Source organism: Pyxicephalus adspersus, chromosome 12 (genome assembly GCF_032062135.1).
Source record: "Pyxicephalus adspersus chromosome 12, UCB_Pads_2.0, whole genome shotgun sequence".
Lineage (NCBI taxonomy): Eukaryota > Metazoa > Chordata > Amphibia > Anura > Pyxicephalidae > Pyxicephalus > Pyxicephalus adspersus.
The window spans coordinates 43,031,523-43,055,321 of record NC_092869.1 but is presented as its reverse complement, the minus strand read 5'-3'; the positions used below and the strand labels follow the sequence as shown (position 1 = coordinate 43,055,321).

The 23,799-nt window shown below is 44.6% G+C and overlaps 1 protein-coding gene across 1 annotated transcript in view; it reads right to left on the bottom strand.

Moving 5' to 3' along the window:
- NRXN3 (neurexin 3) overlaps nucleotides 1-23,799 on the bottom strand; it is a gene marked incomplete in the record, with an annotated part of 200,881 nt that overhangs the window by 113,288 nt on the left and 63,794 nt on the right. The window contains 3 exon segments of the mRNA XM_072427916.1: nucleotides 1,798-1,917; nucleotides 16,280-16,306; nucleotides 18,463-18,666. Coding sequence (XP_072284017.1) covers nucleotides 1,798-1,917; nucleotides 16,280-16,306; nucleotides 18,463-18,666 — 351 coding nt within the window.

Here is a 23,799-nt window from a genome sequence, read left to right as displayed (position 1 = left end):
TCTAAACTGTGATGCAGGATTGACCTCTGCTGGTAAAAATTAAGAATGCATCCCATTAAAATGCAGCACAATGTACCTGACGTGCTATTGGTTCCCTATTTTATAATATTTTAAATTCCTAAATGAAACCTCATACCTAATTCTGAACAGTAATACAAATAAACATTGTAAAATTATATAAACAACTGCATCTTCCCACCTTCCGACAGAGCCTTACCTATAGTCCTCCCATCTTTACCTTCCTGCATTCTCATGGATTCTCCCTCATTACCTCTTATTAGATACCCCTCCTAAACCAATCACCTCCAATTCAACAGACCCAACCACTTCTCATCTTCCCATAGTCCCAAACCTCAGCATCTTCCTACTTTCACTTGTCTTCGACATCCTAATCCCCCATCCCATCATCATGCCTAACATTTCCACAGACCTGTCCTCATCATCTTCCCTCTTATACGATCTGACCACCATCATATTCCCACCGATCCATCATAATCTGTCATCTTCCAGTAGACCCAACTTCATCATCCTCCTAACTTCACCTACCCACCTAACCTAACTTTTACCTTCTGATAGACCGGCCACAACCCTCCCGGGCAGACCCCATCTCTTCCTACAGAGCCCTCCCCTTTGTTCTATCTTCTTCCCACACCTTTCCATGAACCCACTTTTACCATTTTCCTTCAATTTATCACAGACCCAACACCATTATCTTTCCACATACCTACCCTCATATTTCCAGACCAGCCCTCCTTCTCCCACAGATCTTCCTCTTCCTTCTCATAGACCAATCCTCATAATTTTTCATTAGACTTTCTATTATAATTTTCCTTTTCCTATTGATTCCTCTTCTTTTTCTCTCGTATCCCAAAAGACCCACCTCATTATTCCATAGAACTTCCTCATAATCTTCTCTCATCTTCCTACAAACTACCTCTCAACCTCCTTCTATCTTCTCACCAGCCTACCCTCATTGCCCTGTGTGCCCACAGACCTAAAGCCTTCTACTTTTTATGAGATTTCCACAGACCCAACATCACCATCTTCCCACCTTCAACATCTGCCCTCAATTTATCACAGACCTACCCCCAAGACCCCAACATCATCTTTCCAAGACCAGCCCTCCCCTTCCCATGGACCTGCTTTTATCATCTTCTCTTGACTTCTCTTACAACCAACCCTTATTATTGCCTTCATCTTGCCAAAGACATCCAAAGATCTGCTATTATATTCCTCCCTTTCCTGTAGGTTCCCTCATTCTTTTCTCCCACTTCCCAACAGACCACCATTATCATCTTCCCACAGACCACCCCCTCCATCTTCCCACAAACCAATCTCTTTTCAAACCAAGACTTTTTCTATTTTCTTACCGGCCTACCCACATTATGTGCTCATTGACCTAGACCCATCTACCGTCTCTACCCAAACTCACCATCTTCCCTCAATTTATCACAGCCCCACCATCATCTTATCACAGACCACCCTCATCATCTTCTGACATTTTTCTATGAACCAAGCTTAGCCTCTTTCTATCTTCCCACAGGCCTACCCTCATTATGTACCCACAGACTTAGACCCCTCTCGCATCTCCTAGTCTCCCAAAAATCTAACATCACCATCTTCCTTAAATTTATAACAGAGCCACCACCATCATCTTCCCACAAGCCACCTCCTCAGCCTCTATCTTCCCACTGGCCTTCCCTCATTATAGACCTAGACCCCTTAAGCTCCTCATAGACCAAACCTCACCATCTTCCCACCTTCCCTCATCTTCCCGCAGACCCACACACAGCTCACCTTCGGCTACATCATCATCCACGGTCAGTTTTAGGGTCTTCCCTCGCCGGACCACTCTCACTGTGTGCCACTCATTATCATTCAGCTTCTGCCCCGCATACAGAGTCTCTGGCCCCTTACCTAACATATGGTGGGAGATACGTGTTACCGTCATAAGACAACATACATGTGCTATAAAATGTCAGATCACTCCTGAATATTATATAGAATGTAAAAGATCTCCTGATTAAGTACCATCAGAAAAGGATCACATAGTGCTGCGATCTACAATTTACATAGATCTCCTGACTGAATAATTTAAATGATGGGATCTATTGTGTGGAGGGGTCTGATTAGATTTTATTAGGATAGGATCTATAATACAGAGGGATCTGATGAGTGTCTAGCATTTACAATGTACGGAGATCTGATTGGATAATCGGGACAGGATCACACAGCGCTGGATTCTGTATCTGCTGAAACAATTGAACACAAATGTATAATATAAGTCAGAGTTGTACATTTTCTCAGTGACAATCATTTGATACTTTTACCATTGTTACAGTTACCAATACACAAAGCTGTAGGATACCCAAAGAGCATTACAGAGAGAGCTGTGCCCCAGCACAGGAGATGCTCACATCTTTACTATTGGCAAACAGGCCGTATATAGAAAAGGTACCATACCTGGCATCCACCCCGGACACAACCTCCTTCCCAGTGAAATGTCTGACTTTGGGTCTGTCTGTTACAAACAAAAGTGCACTCAACCATTCTGCTAGATGGAATTGTGGTAGTGGCATCATACATTCCAAACATGTAGCCCCATCTCATATTAAATTACCACAAGGTGTGTAAACCACAAATGGCGACACTCCAAACCTTAAAGAACAAAAGAAGCCCACAGAGACTGATATACGGAGAAATACTTTATGACCGTGGTCATTGTATCCAATGCTCTGAGAAAGGAGAATCTCCAAAAGTCACATGGGTTTTCATGAGTTTCTCTTGACATTGGACCCTGGTTTGTTGGCTACTTTTGTTCTTCAGGGCATCACACATGTTATTAGGAATGCCAAGATATGTAGAACATCAGAGGATCAGAATGACAGGTTATTGATATTCTCAGGGGGTCTGCAATTATGTGTTTCTTTAAATTATTGCTTTGTCATAGTTTTCAAATAATTAGGGGCTAAGGGTGCAATAAGATGGGGAAGCACCCTTTCTTTTAGCTTTGGGGAGGGGGTGCTCTGCACATTGATTTAATTGATTCTGGTAGAAGTCCTGTCTGTCAATGGGCTACAAGATCAGCCAGCAGAGAATGCACCAAGTGTGATCTGATCATGTCCCCGGGTACATTTATTCCAGTGCTGGGGGAGCACTCATATCCAAATACATGCAATGTCCCTCAGTTGGTCTTCCGTCATGAACCTAGCCAATTGCCAACCCAAAATCAATATTACTAGTTGCTTACAGAAAATTGCTTAAAAAATATTTTGCATTTTAGTTTGCAGACATCTCTATAACTCCCATGAATCAGCAAATATTTTTTAAATACAGTGTTACTAATGATATACATGTTGGCACAGCACTGTAAAAGAATGGTGAGATCTACATACATCACATGTGTGGAAGAAAGAGAAAGTATCCTCAAGATTTCACCTGGTAAGTTTATAAGGATGACTTTACTTGAAATGTAAATAGGATAACTTGATATGTAAAAGATAATGCTACTGTTAATAAAGGGAGATTTTCACAAAGCATTTCCTGGTATCAGATTGGCACTTCTTAAGGAAAGGTGCTCATTCCATTCAAGCTGGAGCACCAGGTGACAACCACCTGCCAAAGTAATATCAAGGTTGTGCCACCTTTCCTGCAGAAGAGGCTGTTGTCTGCAGAAACACATCCAGCCTAAGTGGAATGTCAGCTACTATGCATCTGCTATGTTTCCATCTCTCTTATTTTACACCTGCCTCTACAGCGCTGGGTTCCAGGTTAGAATCTCGGGCAGGACAATATCTGCATGGAGTTTGCAGGTTCTCCCAGTTTGCGTGGATTTCCTCCGGGTACTCTGGTTTCCTCCCACTTGCAACATGCAGTTGGGCTATAACTGGCTTCTCCCTATATTGACCTTAGACTGTAATAATGACATATGACTATGGTAGGGACATTGGATTGTGAGCCTCTTTGAGGAAAGTTAGTGACATGGCTATAGACTTTGTACAGTGCTGTGTAATATGTTGGCACTATATAAATACTGTGTATTAATAATACTTATATAGACATTGTAGCCAACTGATACTCAAACACGGGGAAAAAACATGTTTTATAAGGGTTTATTTATAATTGTTTTCTGTCAACATTCACCCAAACTTTTTACTTTTAATGAATTGGCTTTAATTCATGGGTCATACAGTTTTCAAATAAAATCCAGAGTGAAAGATGTTTAAATTTTGGGTAAAAGTTAGGTGGCAGCAGCGTATCCTTGGAGGATACACATTGTAATCCGAAGATTGATCTGCCCATTCACAAGGACAATCAGGGAGCTCTGTGAAATGTAATAGGGCCAGAGAAGATCCATAGAGCTGATAATCAGAGAACAATTTTGGCTGGATTTTATAAAGTTTGTCATCGCACACAGAAGCATGGAGATGAATGTAGAAACAAAACCAGCAATATCTGTCACTTTCACCCTTAATGGCCATGACTGGAGATGATGGATATTGGTGTTAGCCCTGAAACTCCATCTTAGTTACATATCGAAACATTTCTTTTTCCATATATTTGCCTTGTGCACAATTGTCTGGCATTTAAAGCATCCTAATGTGTTCACAGAGCATCAGAAAGGTGCTTAGAAATCTATTTCTGTGTCTCCAAATATGCAAGGATTATGTGACAATATGTGTCCTACTAAAAGAGGATTTGTGAGTAGGAAGAGTAATTTTGTTGTATGATTTACATTGTAAGACTCACAGGGCGATATAGGGCAATGGAGGATAAGGGCTCTGGATGGCAGAATTCTAGATGGCATTCATGTGGTTTCTGACACACATGGCAGGGGGCTTCAGGTTTTGTGGCAAACATTTTGTTTTCCCGAAATCTCAGCCTAAGCCCTAGGGACCGGAGGCTTTGAAGACATTAGTATGAGGTTTGAATATATATATGAATATAGCGGACCTTTATTTTTGTGAGCTGCTGGGTGACGAGGCTGATATCTGACTGAATATTACAAAACTGCACATGCTGCTTGTTTGGTTTAGAGGACCCATTAGGATACACCCTGTAAGACAAGGAGATTTTTTTTTTCATCCTATGGACTTGCTGCACAAATCAGCCTTCACGGAAATGGTTGGCTGCCTTGTTACAGAGAGTCCATCTATGACCCAACAGAAATGGACAGGCTATGAGGCCAAAACTACAGCCAGAATGAAACCCTCTTGGCTGTGCAGATCTGATGAGGGCCCAAGATGCCCATAGTCACCCCAAGCGTTACCCACTGCTGATAAAACCATCTGGAATTGGAAAATGGATTATTTAAACATCAGCACAATAGGGAATCTCTTCCAGGAAACTCTTTGCCCAACAATAAATTAGTACCCCAGCCTAAACTATTTGTAAAGAGAGAAAGTTAAAATTTTTTACAGGTGCTGACGGTTGTCGGTGTTCATGGTGTAGAGGCTTTTATTTTGGTTGTCACCAAAACAGGAACAGGAGATATTCGATAAATAAGGAGCAATTCAAAGTGCCTGTGTGAATGGCAAAACTGATAAAGGAGCTTGAAGAGCTGTAAAACGTCTTACAAGAGCAAGACCGGTGAATGTGATCGACTACTACTAGATATGAGGAATTAAAGGCATTCTCGTGTGCAGTATTATTTTCCATGAACACTCCATATCCTCCATTTTCTGGAAATACAAGGGCATCCGTTGGAACAGTGATGGAGTAAAAGCTGGGCCATGCAGCATTGTAAGATTATGGTTGGAGTTTACTTTAATAAAAGAAGTCTGTATGTATGTGTGTAGAAGGGGGGTGGAAATTGGTAATTGTTTACCTATCAGCTAAAATAATATTAGCTCACAAACTTACTTACAAATACCAATTCATTCAGCTCCCAATTGTCATCATAAACTTTATCAGATCTTCTGGCTCCTAAGGGATCGAGATTTATTACTTCAACCAATGGCATGAAGTATTGTTGTCAGATTTTAGGGTAGTAAATTTGATGGATCCATTAATGACGCTACATGACCATGAATTCCAGGTGGGCAGGGTGTGGACCTGGGGTTCCCTTATTGGGCAGTTGCAAAATTGATGTTTCATCTTATGACTTTGGTGGGGGAGATGGTCACATGAGCCTCATGGATGGGCAGTTGTGCCTAGTGGTTGTGGCATTTCCAAAAAATGCCCCTTTTCTGCCCTCCAAGGCAGCAGCAGAACGTTATATTAGCAGGCCATTAAGTACAATTGAAAGGCCAAGGCTTCTACCAAAGGCTAAGATGGAGGAGTGCTGGCGAGATGCTGAGGAGCTGTGGGAAATTCTTGGAATATCATTTTAGTTTTAGGTTTGAATATTTAGGCAATACTGATGGAATATCGGCTGGATAAGATGTTTATTGATTAAAGTTGTGGGAGACAGACCCAGCAGGGGGATGGCAGAGTCCTCCTCAACACACCAAATCTCAGAATTATACCACAGAGGTGAAGGAAGCCTGGACTTCACATGTCCATCAATACAGACACAAAAAATTTGTATTCAGAACCAGAAGATTTGTGGAGGGATCACACTGCATATTAGATATAAAGCGAGCAAAATGGAAGGAAAACTGAAATGTATGGGGGGGGGGGGGGGGAATCAGGAGTGTCAGGAATTCGGTGACAATTAACTTTTAAATAATACCTGTGACATTGCACCAGAAAATTATCAAATGCTTCAAACCCAATGTTTATTCGCTGTCTGCCCTGTAATGTACAAAAGTATGCAAAATCCTAATTGTTTCTTCTAATGAATTTGCAAAATGCAAAAAAGAAATCCAATATTATCAATATTTGGTGTCCACACCCTTTGTATTGATTGTTTTAGGTATGCATGTAGTCAGGGATTTTGTAGGATTCTAGCAAGGTGAATGATTCACCAATTCTACTAATCAGGTGCTAATGATCATCATTTTTATAGGTAGGTTGTTACACCGTCATTACCGGAAACAAAACAGCCAAACTCTGCTACCAGGTAAGGTTGTCACCGGTCAGACACCATGGCAAGACACAAGGCAGGTACTAAACCAGCAAGGTCTCTTCCATGCAAAGATCTCAGAGCAAGCCGGGCGTCCCAGGATTTGCTGGTCAAGCTGTTTTGGGTGATGCTGAGGATGGGAGACACTGAGGTCAGCCAAGAAAACTAAGGTCTGGCAGATGGAAGACTCAACATGCTTACTTCTCTTCTATATCAGAAGATGTCCAGCAGAGCCATCAGCTCTGAACTGTCTGAGAGACCCGAGGGACACCTACCTACTGTTCGGGGAAGTCTGACCAGAGGAGGTTTTTATGGAAGAACTGCAGCCAAAAAGCTCCAACGTGGAAACAAGACCAAGCAACTCAGCTATTCACAAGAACATAACAACTGAAAATGTAACCTGGGGCTCTGGGCTGAGGAATCAATATCCAAATCATTTGGCTGTAGCAGAAGGCGGCACAATAACAAGTGACTGCAGCAAACTGTGAAGCATGGTGGAGGTTCCTGGCAATTAATTGTAACCCCAATGCTGAAAAATACAAACAGATTTATACCCATCATGGAATACCATCAAGTAGGCGTCAGATTGGCCCCAAATTTATTCTGCAGCAGACCAATGACCCCTAACGTACAGCCACTGTCATTAAGAGTGAGGAGTCCTGGAGGTGATGGGACAGCTCCACAAAGCCCAGATCTCAGCAAAATGGAGTGTGTCTGGGATTACATGAAGAGACAGAAGGATTGGAGGTAGCTGATATCCACATATCTGTGCTTAGTTCTCCAAGATGTCAGAAAACCGACCTGCTGAGATCCTTCAAACCTGTGTGTAGGTATACCTGAAAGGCGTGATAAGGGAGGGGGTTGGGACACCAAATATTGATTGGATTCTGCTCTCTTCATTCACTTTGCATTTTTATTAATAAAAATAAACACTGATCACCTCTATCTGTGGAATTATTCTTAGTGTGCAGCGTTCTTGTACATTCTAAGTTTTTTTTGAAGATACAGCCAATGTTGAGGATAAAAGACCCCCCCTTACAGTGTCACCAACCTCCTCTCTTTTCCAGTGGGGCAGCCTCCAAAAGACCCCATGAGCTTTAAATGTCTTTGTACCCCACCATGGTTTATGGTTCCAACATTTAAACACTACAAGACACAGCAGTGACATGAGAGTGGAGGAAGTTTGCAGATGAAGACTTAAACATCCAACATTACTGGAAGAATGGAATTGTTGGAACCCACTGGTGTTCCTTGAGAAAACTTGTGGCGTGTAATCGCATTATTTCAAGCGTTGATGTGTAGGGGCAGAACATTCATTATAACCAAACCACCGACTCCCTATCACACACTGTGTCACCATTGGGGGTACCAAAGGGGCCACCAACCCATTACTCCCCCATCAGACACTCAGATTGTGCACCTTTCACTGAGCTGTGTATGATGGGAAACTACCACAAAACAAACAGAAACAACTCTCCCAACAGCAAGGGGCTGACTCACAGCCGGGGAGCACCCCACCATCGTGCATCTCATGATCAGAGCTCCAATGCTTCACACACACATGGGAATCTGATACAAAATTCTCTTCAGTCACCCCAATACACCCCGCTAATCACACACATTACCACAAAACAATAGCGTGAATGACCCAGGATACATCTTCATTGCCAGGAACGGGGCTGGCACCCCAAGAGAAGAGCCCAAATATAAAGATTTCTTCATTAAAACGTCTCACATCTTACGTCAGACTTCTCATCTCTGCCCTGTCTGTCTCTGGATTTAGCCGCCATTTTATTATGGATATGGAGGTCAGGAGACGACGGCTGACCATACCCTGAACCATTCCCCCCATCTGCTGATCTAATGAGTGGCCATTACAGGACTTCAGAGGGTTACAGGTTGAGGTATAACGATTACACGAGCGCTTTGATGTGACTGCGGCAGTCACAAGTTTTCCTGGCACGCATTGGGGTTACTAGGCCAGTATTAGATGTGCCACATCGGCAGCCCAACATCCTGAACATTTTCTATCTCTGGTGACTACACGTGTGTTCCAGTTCAGGCACTCATGGTGTTAATATGAAGGCCGCAGGTCTTGTGTCACAGATCAGAGGAAGATACAATCATACCCCCTCCGATCAGCCATCTCGGCCTCTATTGCCTCCATTTTACTCACTGCATGCAAAATGGCTGAACATTCCATTAGGTGTCACCATGGCAACTGAGCCAAAGTCACGGTACGAGCCTCTATGCAGGTGACATTACACTGGGCCAATGACACGAAGAGGAAACATCGCTGTGTAATCGCCACTCCATCTGCTAAATCATAACAAGGCCATCATCAATCTGAGATATACCGTCAGATCCCAAATTGTCTGCTACAACGTGTCACCTGCAACTTCTGCAGAACTGCTTCAAACCAATCTCACCAAGTCCAGCATTACATACAGGAAGCTGACCCCAGTAGAGGGAGGTTGTCACCCCTTTGACAACAAATGCTATGTTGTTTAATTACAACAAGAACAGCCAATGGGGACTCAGAGCCACCTGTGGCCAGTGTAGGTGGAATGGTAAGTCATAGTCATAACCTATATCAACCAAGTTAGGTTGATACAGGTTCCCACATTTTATACATTCCCAACCCTCATCACACAGCCTCTTATTGGTGGAGGCCAGCAGTATGGTAGTGAATGGATCACCAGGCCTCAGAGATCCATTTACTGAATGTCCCGAGCGTCCGGCCCGCACAGGTGATTGGGGTCCATGACTCTCATTCTCTGGAGAGTGATCAAACTATGGATAAATACCCACCAGAGGCCCACAGGAGTTTCACTAATTTCCAAGTTTTCGATGAGCATGAAACATTGTATACAATTCACCACTTCCTGTTAGGTGTTCCGAACCCTGAGGAGGCATAAACTCCATCCACCACACATCAGTTCTAATATAGGTGACCCACGTCCACATGTCCAGCGCAGGAACTTCGACACCCCAATCCAAAGCCAGGAACATTCATATAGAGTACCCCCCCCCCCACTTCACCACCACCATTGGTTGTTGTTATTATTATTGATAGATTTGTGCCCCCCATTCCCAAAAGGTCATTAACATGCAGTTGTTCCTTCCCAATTGGCGTTGTGCCACTATAACATCCTCCACTCTTCTGGGAAGACTTTCTTCTCCACTTCTTTTGAAGCTGGCTTTGTAGCCCGAGGTACAGTCATGGGGGAACAGAAAAGGGTCTTCACCGTGACCACAAGGCTGGAAGAACATAATTATCTTCAATGTCTTTGTATGATGGAGAATTAGAGGGACCTATTATTGGGGATGCCTGAACTCCATCGGGGGGGGGGGAGCATCTCCTGGCCAAATACTGCATGCACAGATCCTCACACTATATAGGGTTTGAGCTGTTGGTCCTCACAGGGATTACACTGGACACACAGTATTTAGGGATTTCCAGGACTTGGGATGGAGAAGGCCTGAAATCTGATCTTGGGTTTATATTGTGATGGAACCCTACCTCCAACACGGGGCACCCACCTCCCAGACTGGATGATCGGACACGGGGGGGGGGTATACTCTATGAGACATGAATGACTTCCTGTTCAATCTTCACATGCGGGTACACAGAGATTTGCCCTCCTATTGTGTGCTGCTTCCCCCACCTTTTAGATTGTAAGCTCTTCTGGGCAGGGTCCTCTCCTCCTCTTCTGTCACTCTCTATATCTGTCATTTGCACCCTCTATGTACGGCTCTGCGTAATATGTTGGCGCTATAAAAATCCTGTTTAATATTAATTTATTGATACTGAAAATTGCAGCAAAGCTAAAAATCAACATTTGTATTGCTGGGAATTTTAACCCCTTCAGGCCATGGAAATCAAAGACCCGGCCATTTATCACCCAGTTTCTGAGAATGCAGATGATGGACACAGGATGGCCCTATTTTGTGTCTTCTGCCTAGAGTTCATCGTTCAGTCCGATTGGGGTTGTAAAACTGAATGACATCCTGCAATCCTCAGTTTCTTGTGGACCCCAGAGATATCCCCCAGCTAACTCTGCCAGGACTTCTATATATCCAAGTGATAGTGTCACCCTCTCATTTTGGATCGACCATAACTGAGGGCTCTGGCAGTGAAGTGATCACCTTGGTCTGACCACCAATTTCCAGCTGCACCAGGCAGGGAGGGTAACACAGACTCAGGAAGTCGCCATCATTCAGCAGGAGCAAACAACATCACGGACGCTCCACAATACACCACACACAGGGAATGCACACCACTCCTGCACCAGGCAGTGTCATGAGGAAGGGTAGGGGTACAATCCTAACCAATCATTTGCAAAGCGGAAGAGCCCCACTTCCCATCTACCTCCCCAAAGAGGTAAATCATCTTACATAAAGAACCCCCATTGTGCAGCAAAACCTGCTGTGACCACCTGAGTCATGTGACAAAGCTGCGGCCTGTTTGTTCTGCCCTTCATTGGTCACTGGGTTTTCCCTCAATTCTTGACTGCCTGTGTCCAGGGAGAACATCACATCACTTGCCACACAGAGCCACTATGCCCCTATTACCAGCGCTGCTGATTGGACTAAACTGTGGCTTGGCCGAGACCTGCTATGCTTTTTTTATAGTCTGAAAGATTTACTTTCACTTCCTGTGGGGTCACCAGAGTGAGATGTAAGCCGACGTCCCCCCAGCAGGGTCAGAAGCAGTACCAAAATCTTGACAGGAGATTGGACCTTTCACACAGGTTTTCTTGAGTTTTCCTTAACCAGACGACCCAATCAATAATATGAATCCTGCATATACCTGACTCAGAGGACACAGACTGTCCAATTACAGGCCAGATATGTCCCCCCACCTGCACCCGACTGTTCTGCGGACCAATGGCTAAGCTACCTTTGTGGCTTTAAAGAGAACCAGTCTTGTCCATGCAGATCTGAACATTCAACCTTTGATTATGAGAAACAAGCCTACATATGAGAGATTTAATTTGGGCTGGACATTTCTGCCAGAGATTTTGGGTCTCTTAAGCCTGACTGCACATGATGCACACTCACAAACTGGGGGACAGCAGGCAAGCTCAGCCATGTGACACATCACTGGTTGCCAAATTTCGGAGGACCTTTGACCTTATAATGTCTTCAGCAATGGCTGCTCCTATATTACCCTCCTGTCAGGTTCTGTGGCAAAGAAGCTGGATTAAGGGGAAATAGGTGGAATTAATTTAGAGGGACCCAATCAGAGCACAGCTGCACAGTGCAGTCTGCAGACTGGCTGAACAAAGAAAAGTGTACACCGAGCTTGGCCTTTGAAATCGCAAAGACCCAGCCAGGCTCTATACACGGCAGATTGGTGTCCCTGAAAAAAAATCAAATTCTTCATATTCTTTCCATGAGTAATATTCCCGCAGGCTTCAGCTTCTTATGGGTCATAAATGTCACCCCCACCATAAAGGGACTGAGGGGGCGAACAGAAACAGAAACATGTAATGCTAGAAAGTTCACAGTAACATCGAACTGAATGAGATCTAACTGGGGAAATTACAGAGTGAAAGTGTCACCGCCAAAGGTCACATCTGCAACACGCAATTTACATAAATGTCCTTAAGTGGAACTCCCGCTCGCCATTGTGAGCACACCACTTAGCCAGCCTGGAAACGGGCACTTAAAGTGGCATCCCACCACCTCCAACCTGACTCCTGCAGAGGAGCTGACAATCTAATGGCCTCACCATGATCTATGGCCATTTGCCCTGGCTGAGATGTGAAACCAGGAAAATTACTTTAGTGAGTAGTGAGAGCTCAGTCTCTTACCGGACACAAATGGTGGACAGTCAGAAGCCCCTAAACTCAGAAATACCCCGGGGGCAGAGGAGTCGCTGTCAGCTGTAAATCATGTGCAGTGTAACAGTTGACCAGCAGGTGGAGGCAGAGTCCACACATCCAGTCATGGACAATGATAATTCCCATATACCTGCACTGAGCGAGCTGATACTGCAACGCCGTGAGCGAACCTCACCCAGCATCGTCTATGAACTTTACCCAATGCCATACACATTTATCACCCAACGCTGTGCACAATTGTCACACAGCGCCATGTAGGCATCTCACCCAGTTCCATATATCCCATTGCCGTCTCCACTGTAGCCAGCCAGAATCCATAAAACTAATATGTACCTCATATTTTGATTTGCCCCCCCCCCCCCCAATACACCTCCAGGTATATTCTGCTGGATCCAATTCTTGGGGTTTCACTTCCTTCTATACAACCAGATCCAATGAACATGGTTAATGACTCTCGAAACGGATGACAGACGGAGAAGGACAGATCCGAAAGAGACAAACAAAATAAATATTTCAAGACAAACACCATGGCAAGGACAAAATAATCTGGAACACAGAGCTGGCAGTGGTTGTGGCCCGGCACACAGAGGCCCCGGCGGCTCTGGCACACAGAGGTCTCTGATATTTAGCAGCAGATTGCTGCTTGGTTAGGCTACTTTCTTCCAAAGCTTCCCTGGGACTTCACCTTTTTGTGGTTATGAAACACTTTTTGATAGTTACTGAGAATTTACGGTGCAGATTTGGGGTCAGGTGTGTGGGGGCAGAATGGGGTTGCACATTGTTTGTGTACACAGATCATTATTGTCAAGCGGAATTTTTTTTCCCTGTGGTCACATGACCAGAAAGCCATTCCGCCACGAGAGAATCCAGCTCCATCACAGCCTCATAATCCAAATACCATTACATGGTAGATGCCCTCTCCTGGCTGCCATGGATTAATCCATCTTTTTGCCCCTCCAGTGTGTCATCTTTGGTCCTCCAAACACTAAACATGACTGCTTGTGGACTAGTAAAGGCACCACTACAGCGGAGACACCACTGCTTCATCTTTCACAGCTCCATCATCCAAACCAGGTACAATGACGAGGACACTAGGAAAAACGTTAAGGTTTCCCTCCAGCCAAATCCTGGGGCTTCAGGCACCACAGAGCACCCTGGATCTGATTGAGGGTGCCGCTATTACTGTTGTGATGTCACACATCCAAGTTAGCTGCCTGTGATGCCCCCACATTCACAGCAGGTCACCTCACTGATTGTAACTCATTATTTCAGATTGATATCAATTTCAGCGACTTTGCGATTTATAACAACAGACGGGAAACCTCCCATTTCTACCTTTATAAAAGAAGCCTGGGGGAGGGGGGTGTTGTGCAGTCGCTATGGGCGATTCCTCCCAGTCCCTTCGCCCTCTTTGTTCAGTAAATAGCTCCAATTTATCACATCGGATTGTCGAGACGATTTTCTTTTGAAGTGCTACAGACAAAGAGAAGTGATGAAAGGGTCCGAACAATATGGGCCACAGAGCCCGAAGTGCAATGAACGCGCACATTCCGAGCGCCTGAGTGGAGGGTGTGAAATTGATCCCCACGCAGCGTGTGATTGGTCGTTCTGCCATTACCAGGCGCCTGCTGTATGAGCAGCAATTAGAGCCACACAGAGATAATGGCGCTTTGATCTGTCATAAAAGCTGCCATACAAATTCCTCCACCGGCGGCGAAACGAGCCGCCATCACAGCGCAGAAACCACCATTATCCAGCAGCGCCTGTGCAGATGGCGAACTCACCTGGGGTGCCACCCACCCCCATCTACACACGACGACAGATTATTCTCCGATATTGTACGTGTATTGTCACATGACTGCCAACCATCGCCCCACCAACCAGATATCCATGGAATCCAACGGCTGAGCACCAGCCGCGGTGTAAAAAAGGAAAGAACAAAAAATTGGAAACACCACAAATATACAGGGCCGACCCCTGGCTGAAAATGCTACAAGCCTGGCTGTCTCTGATTTCAGTATTCAGATCAGAAAAAATAAGAATCGATATTTCTAATAAGTGAACCAGCATGACAGCCAGGGGAATAGCATTTTTAGCCATACCCCCTCCCATACCTCCTATAGGGGAGCCCCAGGGTGATTTAAGGTGATCTGTCAATATGTTAGCAACAAAAATAATGTGAGGATACACCATATACAGCCGGAGCTCTGTCTGCTCACTACCTCTGTCTAACTGGAAACCCGCACAGCTCTGCGTGAATTTATGGATGGGGTGCATCCCCTTAATATACAGCTGCACGTGTCACATATTCTGATCGAATCACTCACAGCATAGCAGTAAGTCAGCTTGAATTAGTCTAAAGTCTGTCACCTGCTGGCTGCACATGGTAAATCTTCACGTATGATATTTAAAATTAACCAGATTCAAATAAAACTTATCTGTTAGCCTGGATAACAAGCAATTTATGTCAATCAGCTCCATTATATCCATCCGTTTTTTTTTTTGTGTTGTCAAGAGAAACAACCTGAGGACCGTTTGCTGATTCTGTGCAATGTGTTGTATTGTATGCAGTAGGCAGAGCATAATTTGGGTTGGTGACAACGAATAGGATCTTATAGTGTGTCCATTGGATCAGGAGGGCCGAGGAAAGGGGAATACACGACCGAATGTGGTAAGATCATACAACAGTCATTTATTAATCATACATTACATACAATGGTCATACAATACATTCTGGGATAGAACAAACCAGAAAATCACCCAACACGCAGCCATACCAGGCAGTGAAGAGGACCTGTCAGCCGAGATTGATAAAATAAACACAAACATTTTATGTGTGAGCAGAGATCCCCCAGACCTTCTGTGTGCTGTCTGGTACAGGTAATTGCTGGGTACGTTTGTATTGTTCACTAAGTATCTGGGGTATCTGCCTTTTGAACTGACAATTTTCTGATGGTGCAAAAAAACCATAAGAGAAGCTCAGTGTTTGTCCAAATATTTCCATCAATTTACAGCTGGCAGGGCTGACACTCATAAAAGAAGAGATTCACTTACCTGCATTGTTCTGCCTTTACCAGGGAGGACTGTCACTTACCTGCAGATCAGAAGTGTAATAAACTCGTTCTTCCTGCAGCCCCCCAAAATACAAACCGAGGAGATCGAATCGCCTCAGATATCAGGGACCAGAAGAGTGAATTGTATCACCACGTAAGTCATGCAGCACTGAACGGAGGGGATGTGGATTCTGCTGCAGTTAGCAGAATGGACACTAGAGGGAAGCCTGACTGCACAGAAACTTCAAGGCAGAATTAAGGCCCCCTCCAGCCAGTGCTGAATTCCAATTCTCCCTCCACCCAGAACAGCAATATTCAAGAAGCCCAGATCCAATCAAACAACAAAATGAGAGTTGAGGGTATAAACTTACTGGAGTTACAGTTTATCCTGATACAGTCTAGATGGGGAAAAAATAAAATGAAAGATGAATTTGTATCCTTCAAGGTTACAGCTGCAGTCATCCAATAACAGTGAGGTCCACCCTTCCGGGGACAGACACACGCAACATCAGTGGCCATTTTATATCTCTACCTGTTGGAGGAGGTGAGCGCAGTGGGAGGGGCTTGTGTGGGTGACAAATAACATGGGCCAGAAGACCGCAGTCCCATCGGCACCAAGAGCAGATTGACTTTACAGAGAAGTAAAATATTTAAGGAATGTCATAAAATCTATGGGGGCAGAGTAACAACTGTGTACCTGACACCTCACCGTATGCACATCTATAAAATGGCCACGTACAAACAACAAACCGCACGAACACATTGCTCCAGAACCTCCAGTCACCTTCAGGGGGGGACTTTTCAAGGTCACGGGGGGATTAGAGTCTCCCGCTGCACTGCGTTTGTTCTGTGGTACTTCTGTGTCCCTTTCTGTCAGTCTGTACAGCCAACTCTACCTCCTAACGGGAGCTCTCTGGAGAGAACGTCTGAATCGGCAGAGCTCCTGTTGTGAATATTCTGTCGCTCCCTCCACCTGTCTGAGATAATTCTACTCACTGGGGAATAATTACAACCAAATTGTTTCATGCTGATCAGAATTTAACCATTTATATCTGAGAGATTCAGAGGAAGGCGGCATGGCATTTAATGCCGATAGGATGGGGCACCTAAGGCGACCCCTCATATAGTGTGGGACTCCTTCTGATATTTCTATCCCTAAAATACAAGGCAGAGACCGTTGGGAGGTTGGTATGATTCCTGATGGAATATTGTGGCTCTGAGCTGTTTCGTGCGATTTGGTTTGCTATGTGTCGTCAACCGCAACAGAAAAGTGGGAGCAAACAGCCTCAGAGAACCGGTGAGACCAGCAAATAGCAGGGAGATAGTGGGGTTGGGGCATTAAATACAAGTAGGGGGGGGGGGGCAGTGGGGCCGGAACCAAAAACTGGAGCATCCACAAGATGCAAAGTCAGAACCTCCTATTAAAGGGCTGAAAATGGATGATTGGGGGGGTAAGGAAAAGTAAGGAAGGGGATGGGATAGGGACGGCAGATAAAAAGGGAAAGGGAAGAAAATAAAGAAATGTGGCTCCCCAACAAAGAAGACTGTGGCCAGTTCTCCCTATAGACACCGGCATTGTGGTGACCCTGCAGCAGCCTATAGGGGACAGATAACTGCACAGAGCTGGGTGGATGAGGACGGTGGGGAGGTTCTGACAATCCATCCTAGGTGTGAGCTCCATACAAAAACTTGTGCAGGGAAGACTTTTTGTTCACCCCTAAAAGCTGCTCAACACGCTCTGTTCTCAAGGCTGTTTGCTGTACGGGCCGCAGGCTTCAGGCCTTTGAAGGGTAGTGAGTGCCATCTTTTGAGGTAACATGACGAATGGAACAAGATTAATCAACTTAAAAATAAAACACACAGGGGGACAGAATTACGGCCAGCACAAACATTGACACAACACAAAAAGCACTTGAGGTGAAACGACACGTGGACCCAACACCGTCTCCAAATTATTCTCACAGCATCTAATCATTGGGAGGATCCAAATTTCTGAGGACCAAATATGAGCAGTTTTATGATCGCTTGGCACGATTGTCCATGAAACGCTATGTTACAGAGACTCAGTAGACGGTGTTGGGTGGTGAAGAGGACGAAGGGAGGCAATGAAGTGGGGAACACGATGAATATATTGTGCTGTGAGTAGCAGGAGATGAAGGAGTGGTAAGACTCCCAACACTAATACCCAATGACCCCGCTCCCAAAAGGCAGTAAATTTCAGCCACTGCCAATGGTCTGACAATGGCCTGAAATGTCTACCATTGTAGTGAGACTTTATCTGAAGGAGCTATTGGGTGAAATGGAGTATTGGGTGAGGGGATTCTATTTTCTCATTTCTGTTTTAGCCCTGGCAGTGCAGTGACACCATCAGAGCATTGTGGGATGTATGGCAAGGTGATGGAGAGAAATGAGACAACTTCCCATTGACCTCAATGGCCTGTGGGTGTAGAGGAACATGCAGCAGTGAAATAATAGACATTAGTGCGGCCAGAGGTAGCGAACAGAAAGACATGGATGCCCTGCCCACCCACGGAGAGGAAGGATCATACGATACCTAGGTTGACCGTGAGCTTAACCTTCCCTCCATCTAGCTCCAGCCGCAGTGTGTCAGCTGAATCCCGAGATGTTGTGGCCACCAGTAGGCCGTAGGCTCGCTGCGATTTGAAACGGAAGGAAACATCTTCAGCTTCTGTGTGCATGACCACCGGCATAACGATCTTCATGTACATACTGCCATCATAGCTGAGGACGGAGGCCTCTGGAGGAGAGAAAAGAGAGGCAGGAGAGGTCAAAACATTCATGTGAAGACCTAAATTCCCAAACTACACTGCTGTTTCACCAACTAAGCTGAGAAACACAACAGAACCATCTGCATTACCATACCAAAGTCAATGGATCAGACTCAACCTATAGGGGGTAAAAGCTAAGGGTCCCAGGGTACTTCTGCTCATTTATGAGGGCAAATGGTCCTAAAACCGAAACCCAGCTGCAGTGCTATCCTACTCCCCATTATATTAGTGAAGCAGTTTAGACACTAGTTTATTCCGTATTGAAGAACAATGGGCTGAACACCGAGAACAATTGGCCTATGTACAGTATACAATACAATCAAAACTTTGTAGGCCCCTGACCATCACCTGTATGTAGGTATGTTGGACATCCCATTCCAAAACCATGGCCATTTATATGGAGTTTCCCCCATAACAGCCTCCATTCTTTTATGAAGACTTCCACAGGATATTGGAGAGTGTCTGTAGGTCTTTGCCCTCATTTGTCAGGTGCTAATGAGAAGATCGGGCTCACCATTCAAATTTACCCCAATGGTGTAGCAATAGGGATGAGGTCAGGGCTCTGTGCAGGACACTCAAGTTCCTCCACATTAAACTGGTGACACCATGTCTTCATGGAGCTGACTTTGTACCCCAAGGCACATTTATTGGGGAACAGAAAAGGGTCTTCACCAAACTGTGACCACAAGGATGGAAGAGCACAAATGTCTTGGTGTGAACCCCTTGGGGTCCATTAGGGAAGCCTGAACACCATTATTTGGGGGGCAGGAAATTTCACATCAAGTTCAATTTGTGTTGACAGTTTTGCATGTATTGATCCCAATGTCAATTGATAAACATTAAATAATGATATTATAACCCCACAGCTCACACCTGACACAAGGAGTCACGTTGATGTATCGTATGAAGTCTGACTATAAATTGAATGCACACCGCAACCTCTGGTGGGCACATATGGTACTACACACAGGTCTACCCTTTAGATGAGCCATGAAGGTCATTACATGGGAGGAAAATGCTTCAGTCTGAAGATGTCTCTCTCCTGACACCTCTCTGCTCATACACAAATCCTGCTCCCCACCCATGTGTCAATCTGTCATTCAGCCTACTCTGATGAGGGAAAACTCCAATCAGTGTCACCTGAAGCAATGCAGACGACTCAAGGTAAAAATTACCAGGAAACAAAATGTCCCACCTGGAATTGGTCTGCTGTCTCCAGTTTAACTACACAAACCACTACTTACCTCTAGCACCTGTTGGGTATACGCCTTGTCTATATATTATTTCCCTACTGACATACTGCATGGTCGGGGTGGTAGCCATTGATGGTCGGTCACCATTCAAACCCTGCTGGCAGTTTTAGTCCCCTTACAGCAATGCCTGGCTGTAAAGAAGCTTCAGAAACCCTCTGAACGCAACAAATGTACAAAGATTCCTCTGGGTACTCCGGTTTCTTCCCAAATCCCAAAAACATGCAGTTAAGTTAATTGGCTTCCCCCAAAAATGACCTTAGGCTGTATTAAAAATCATAGGACTATGGTAGGAACATTAGATTGTGAGCTCCTTTGAGGGACAGCTAGTGACATGACTATAGACTTTGTACAGTGCTGCATAATATGATGGTGCTATTTAAATATATATAATAAATATATATAATATGATGATGATGAATAATATAATATGATGATATATAATATTAAATATATATAAATATATATAATATGATGGCGCTATATAAATACTGTGTAATAATAATAACAATTATAACACACACATACAATATTACTTGTGCACACATACGCACTATACAAGCATATAAAGCACTGTACTATACACACATAGCCCTTTACTATACACACACACATATTATTACAGATAGACACACACATAGCACTATACTGTACACATAGTACAATACACACAATATAACATATGCACACATACACAATATTACGTGTGCACACAAACATATTATACAACAAACACACATACCACTGTACTTAAATATATACAAACACACAATACTACACACACACACATTATTACAGATATACACGCGCACACACACATACACACAGAACTATACTGTACACACACACGTTATTACACACAGTACTATAAACTCACACATACATAGTGCTAACCTATAATGTACACACACATAATATTACACACACACGTACACACAGTACTATACTCTCCCATTGGATGAAGCAGACACTTTGGGGGGGTGTTTGCAGAAGGAAGATATTCTATCCAGTACAGTAAATGTTAGCGGTAGCCTAGGGACATGAGCCGGTGCAGGGAGGAGGAGGCGGAGATGAGAGGGTTCCTGTCTCCGGCCCACTTAAAATGTCACCAGAACATTTACACAGAGGAATAACACTGAGCGTCCATGACAGTTACACAAAGCCCAGATCACAATCTATGGCATACGGATTTTGTATCCCCCTCACCTCTACAGACAATGAATCTGCTAATGACACCGAATTACCACGTGCCAGCACAGCCAGGTGTGCTATTTGGTGATGAAGATCAATCACACCAAACAATAATATGAAGGAAACCTCATATGTATATCAGGACAACCCCCATTGGCAATATAATACACAGAACACCCTCAATGTCAGCGTCACCTTGCATATTTCAGAGGCGTCCACCATAGACACCTACCAATGGACCTTGGCTAAATGGACCCGGAATTCATGTACTGTCCAGGTCTCATTCAATATACAACCCCCAGCCACTTTATTGGGTACTCCGGTCCCACTGCTTGGTAATTTAAATCTCTGATCAGCCAATCACGTGGCAGCAATACATTTTGTCATTTAGACATTGTCAGGACGACCTGCTGAAGTTTATACCGAGCATCATATTGGGGAAGGAAGGTGATTGAAGTGACTTTGACCGTAACATGGTTGTCAGTGCCAGGCAGCCGGTCTGATTATTTTACAAACTGCTGATCTGGTGGGATTTTTACCCGCAAACATCTCTGGGGTTTACAAAGAATGGTCTAAAAAAGGAAAAAAAATACTCAGTGAGGTGCAATTCTTTGGGTGAAAATTCCTTGTTGAAGGTCAGAGGAGAATGGATAAGTTGGTACAAGCTGATAGAAAGGCAAATTGAACTCAAATAACCCCTAATAACCAACTAGATCTGCAGAGATCATCTCTGAATGCATACCATGTCTAACCTTGGAGCAGATGGGCTACAGGAGCAGGGCCACTCCTGTTAGCGAAGAAGGAACCTGAGGCTACAATTTACATGGGGCCAGCAAAATTGGGGAAGAGAAGAATGGAAAATCATTGTCAGGTCTAATGAGCCTGATTTCTGCTGCAACATTCTGCTGGTGTGGGGGGGTCAGAATTGGGAGCCAACAACAAGAAAGCCTGGATCTATCCCTCCTTGTATTACCAGTTCAGGCTGGTGGTGTATTAGTGTGGAGGGTATTTTCTTGGGACACTTTGTGTGACCATGGTATAAATGGTATAAAGCCTTCCTCAGAATTCTTGCTGACCTTCTCCATACCTTTGTGGGCGCAGTGTCCCCATCTTCTACTTCCTGCAGGCTACCACGCCATGTCACAACGCTCAACTCATCTCAGACTGGTTTCATGACAATGGGGTTTCTGGATTCAAATGGCCTCCACAGTCTCCATCACAGTGCACAATGCTAGCATGTCAAAATGGAACAAAATCCCTGACAGCAAAAGGGGGTCCAAGCCGGAACTATCAAAGCGTATCTAATAAAGTGTCCAGAGTGTATATGGCTCATTGCGGAGGAGCTGTGACTTATCAATGGGCAGAACCAGCTAACACTCCAAAAATCCACAGCTGGTCTAACAACTACTCTGCAGGAGGTGACCCAAAAACACCCAAAATGTAAACTTTTAAGAGGCTGGGTCAAAGCAATAGAAGAACATCCTGGAAAAGCCAGAAAATGAGGCTACCCAGGGCACTAAACCACCAATGAACAACTAGACATTGGTTGGTGGTTGGAGGAATCTCCATCTGTGGCCACAGGGGACAGAGTTTCACCATACCATACACCCAATGTGAATCCTTTGGTCCTTTTATACCTACTGACTCCATATTGGCCCCAGCAGATGGTATTGGTAGTTAGATCAATAGTGAGGGGGCTGTGACAGCAATGATCTCAGTGTTCAAACTAGAACCTTTTATCAAGCTAGGTGGGAAGAAATTGCAGATGGGTGGCAACCCCTGTATTCCCCAGTAACTATTTATTAACTACCCAAAACAGCCGGGTGGTTACTGAAAAGTGCCAGGTGGTGCGCCCGGCTAAAATGGCCTGGGGAGAACACTGCATCTCTAGCAGTCTAATGGAACTTCCATTCTTCTGCAGCGTATCCCCAATCCAGGATGTCTCTATCTTCTGACCTTCTCTGGTTTATGTAGGGCCCCCCAGGGGACATCAGGGGCCACAGATGAGGCTCCGCGTATCTAGTAAGTTGGCATTTAATGTATTACAGTAGGTTTCCTCTGTGACCGGTTGGCCTACAAGAATTCAAGAAATTCTTCCAAGTCCCTACAGAACCTATTTTACCCCCTTCTCGTCAGACCAACTCAATATCGGCCACTCCGGGAATATTTTGGCTAATGATGGGAATGTTTTTGTGGGGAATCCTCGCCGCAATGTATGTTGTATTAGTCAGATGCATCTGTCTCCACCATCTTGGAAAAGTAAGCTCATCCGCCACCAGTTTAGGAGCCGCCATTATCACTGCAATTCTATACCGCCCCCCCTGGTGTATGGAGAGGAGAGCCGTGGCGGTGTACAGGACGGGCGCTCAGTCCCCCTCACACTGACTCCCAGCTCCTGTCAGTGCTGCTTCAGAGAAGACGAATGAAAAGATAATTACAAAGATAGCGCCCCGCTCTCCCTCGCACAGATAGAGAAATCTTTATTGATGTTCAAAGAAAAGGCCGGTGATGAGCCAATACCGCGGGTGAAAGAAGCAACAAAAAGATGAAAAAAAATGTTCATGCAAAGAGATAAACGGAAAAACAATGCGAGTTCAAAAGGGGGCAAATACAGCGTTTTATATGAGATAATGTACTACAATAGGGCAGGGGGGGTTACTG